The sequence below is a fragment of the Vollenhovia emeryi genome, unplaced genomic scaffold (genome assembly GCF_000949405.1).
Source record: "Vollenhovia emeryi isolate VEMERY1.0 unplaced genomic scaffold, V.emery_V1.0 DF943021.1, whole genome shotgun sequence".
Classification (NCBI taxonomy): domain Eukaryota; kingdom Metazoa; phylum Arthropoda; class Insecta; order Hymenoptera; family Formicidae; genus Vollenhovia; species Vollenhovia emeryi.
Window position 1 is genome coordinate 1 of NW_011963345.1, and position 3300 is coordinate 3300.

Genomic DNA, 3300 nt, shown 5'->3' on the forward strand with positions numbered 1-3300 from the left:
TGAGAGGCGAGGGGACTCACAATAAACAAGCACCCCAAAGGGATTATAATTTCCGTCACGTCCACGTCGTTAATCCTGGGTAAAGCTAAGAACGGATAAAAAATTATCGTAGACATCTACGATAATTCGACAAACATGTTTCAGACAAAAGTTACTTTTCTTCAATGTAGCATCATTATGCAATAAAACATGGAGATTTCCCTTGAAGAAAACGATTTAACCAATTTTCGCCGAATGCAGCTCCATCTATCAGGAATCGAAAAAAAAGGTTTAGACAAAATTTACGTGTTTTTGGATGTAGAATTCGAATCTGCAATAAAAAGTAGGGGTTCCCATTTAAGATTTTAAAGTTGTCCCCCGCCCCACCCACAGGGGTGGAGGTGGGGGGGGGGTCAATTTTGATATCATTCGATAGCTCTTTCAAAAATAGGAAATACATAAGTAGGGGATACTAGGGTGTTCTAAACCCGGGAGCTCCGAGGGGGGAGCGGGGCGGGGAGGTACTCCGTGGCGAGGGGAGCGGGGCGGGGAGGGGGTACTCCGTGGCGAGGGGGAGCGGGGAGGGGGTACTTCGTGGCGAGGGGGAGCGGGAAGGGGTACTCCAAGGCGAGTGACCCTGACGTCACGCAAGGTGCTGACCTGTCACTACGTGACATGTAACAGATATCTAGGTGCTGACCTGTCACTCGTTTCGGTACTTTTTAGCGCGAACACCTGGACGCGTATTCTTATTGGCCATGTTATGAGTCGCGGGGTCAAGCGCCGAAACCTGGCTGCTGATAGCGACTTTCATATTAAGGTGAATGAATCCGCGGTTCATATCAAGGTGAATGAATCCGCGGTGCACAGGGAGGAGAACCGCGATGCTACGCGATCTCCGGCGCGGAGGCGCGTGCATGTAATAGATATCACCGGGATGCCTTTGATTAGCGCGAACACCTGGACGCGTATTCTTATTTTTCCATGTTATGAGTCACATGGTCAAGCGCCGAAACCTGGCTATTGACAGTGACTTTCTTATCATTACCCGTTACGGTCGACGCTGTCGTTCTCTCTCTCTCTCTCTCTCTCGCCCTAGCTGGGTCTGCGGAGAGAGGAGAGACGCACGCTATGACCGCGAAGATCTCATCGCACGCGTGTAAAAATGCAAACCATGCAATGTCGTTGCGGACAAAGTTCTTAAATGTAGAGCTCGAAGGACAACTGATGTCGATAGGAGATGATGAGGGAAATAAGAGCATTTAAAATGATTAAAACCGAAGATTCTCTTTATTCATCCTTCTCTAGTTACAATAGTTAAAAGACGCTGATCTTCGATTGAGGTTTAATTTTATGAGATCGAAGAGGATAGGAATAAAGAATGGATAAAAAATGTTTGTGAGGAGTGTTTCAGCAGGAAGGGAATAAGAAAAAAATCGATATATAATATAGATAATATACATTTTATTTTTTATGACAGTGCCACCAATTGAACAGTTTAAATACATTTTGCAAAGCGCAATTCGATACATGTTTGTGGCGTAAGTATGTGTAGCGTCCATCTTTCTCAATGATTCCACGTCTTCGTAGTGCTCGTCGATGCTCTCGACGTAGACATCCTCTCTCACGTCGTCCTGAAGCAAATCCCGCAACCATTCTCGTTTTTCAAGCCCCTTTACGTAAACGATGGGCAATGTTTCATTCTCCGTCACCGTCCTCAACGCTCTTGTAATCAGGTCTTTAGCAGTGAAGTATCGAACCGTTCCATCGTCCCATTGCAATCCGTGATGGTTGACCGTCACCCAGGATACGCGCTGCTTATCCGCTTTGCTGAGAAAATTCCATGGCTTGGGGCTTTTGAAGATATAATGAGAGAGAATATATCCTTCTCTGAGAGCGGCAAACTCCTTCACGACGAAGGAGTTTTTGCCAACAATGAAACCTTGCAGATCGACAAACGTTGGTGTAGTCATGACAACACCTTTGAGACTGCATCTCATCACGATACATGAATCTTTCTTATATTGGAATACTGGCGACATTGCAATTTACATGATTTTTCGCACTACATTGGACAATGGGCAGTATTCGATGACACGATCGTGCAAGATGAGACAGTAGGCAGTAGTATTTGCAGGCACATTCTCCTTGCAATCAAATTCTATGCGCACATCCACAGTAGCGCTCTTGATAGACTCGTTCTGTCGCGCGCAATCGATGACTACGAAAGGTCCATTCGTCAAAAATGTGGTTACGTTGCAAAGCGTTTCATAGCAGTCGTATTCATAATAAGCTTTACGAAAACGTGCATACATGTCAAAAAGTATAGCGTATTTATTTTTTTTGAAGTCTAAATTTAGGTCATCATATGGATAACATTCAGAGTTGAGATAAAGTTTCACGTTGGTCAGATTACAGTCATCGAATACGCTCGCATCTTCAGACATGATATTCTTTCGGCCAGTCTGCAGAGCAAAGATAACATATCGCGGTTTCTCTAACTGAGTCGCAGATTTGATTGCCCATGAATGTCGGGTTGTGCTCTGCAATAGCGGGTATTCGTACAGTTCCCATGATCGGAAACTCATACTCAGATATCGTCCGCTTTCCAAAGCTCGCAGCAAAGATAGTTTATTGGCCTCATTCAACATAACGTGTGGCATTCGCCACTGTACTTTAAGTAGTTCAATTTCAGGTTCCGTCTTCGAATCTCCCTTGATAGAATTGTTGTCAGTGCGCGCTCGTATTAAAATCAATTCATGACGAGCGTTAATAACCACACGTTTGTAATCCTCGCAAAAGCCTAAAAGCATGTTGAGCGGTACGCAAAAATTAAAGTCTCCTTCCGGTATGGTTGATAAAGTGTCCCATCCTGCATTCCGCAAGATCTGCGATTTGTCAAACGTTAGCGATACATAACTCTTCATAGTGCTGGTTATTCCAGCGTTTCTGATGCGATCAATCTCCACACCGTTGAATTCGTATCGAATTTCGTCAAACATAAATGCCACGCAATTATTTGCGAGAAAATTCTCCGCATCATTGTTCTTCTTCTTCAATTTACCTTCGATGTAGAGTAAGCTTTCACACGGTAACGTGTACAAATCCTGTTGTTGTATGGGTATCCGTATCTCATCGCTATGCCCAAACGTCGTATTGGCATACGGATTGTATGTATGAGTCTCAATTTTGACAATGCTATTGTCAAAGATCGGCTCGCGTCCAATATTCAAGATATCAGCCATTTCGTACTTTGAAGCCTAATGATTTCAAAAATTCAATGTTCGACGCAGTGAGTTTCTTTTTATCGAACGGTGGGAT

The 3300-nt window shown here is 44.1% G+C and overlaps 1 protein-coding gene across 1 annotated transcript; it reads right to left on the minus strand.

Annotated features, from left to right (window-relative positions):
* Window positions 1-2027: 2027 nt before the first annotated feature.
* LOC105566988 lies at window positions 2028-3224 on the minus strand. The gene has a single exon (XM_012021469.1). The coding sequence runs from the start codon at window positions 3222-3224 to the stop codon at window positions 2028-2030; it is 1197 nt and encodes a 398-aa protein (XP_011876859.1).
* Window positions 3225-3300: the final 76 nt, after the last annotated feature.

Excerpts from the sequence above, each read along its gene's own strand:
- LOC105566988 (XM_012021469.1), bottom strand. The coding sequence starts at position 3,224 with ATGGCTGATATCTTGAATATTGGACGCGAGCCGATCTTTGACAATAGC.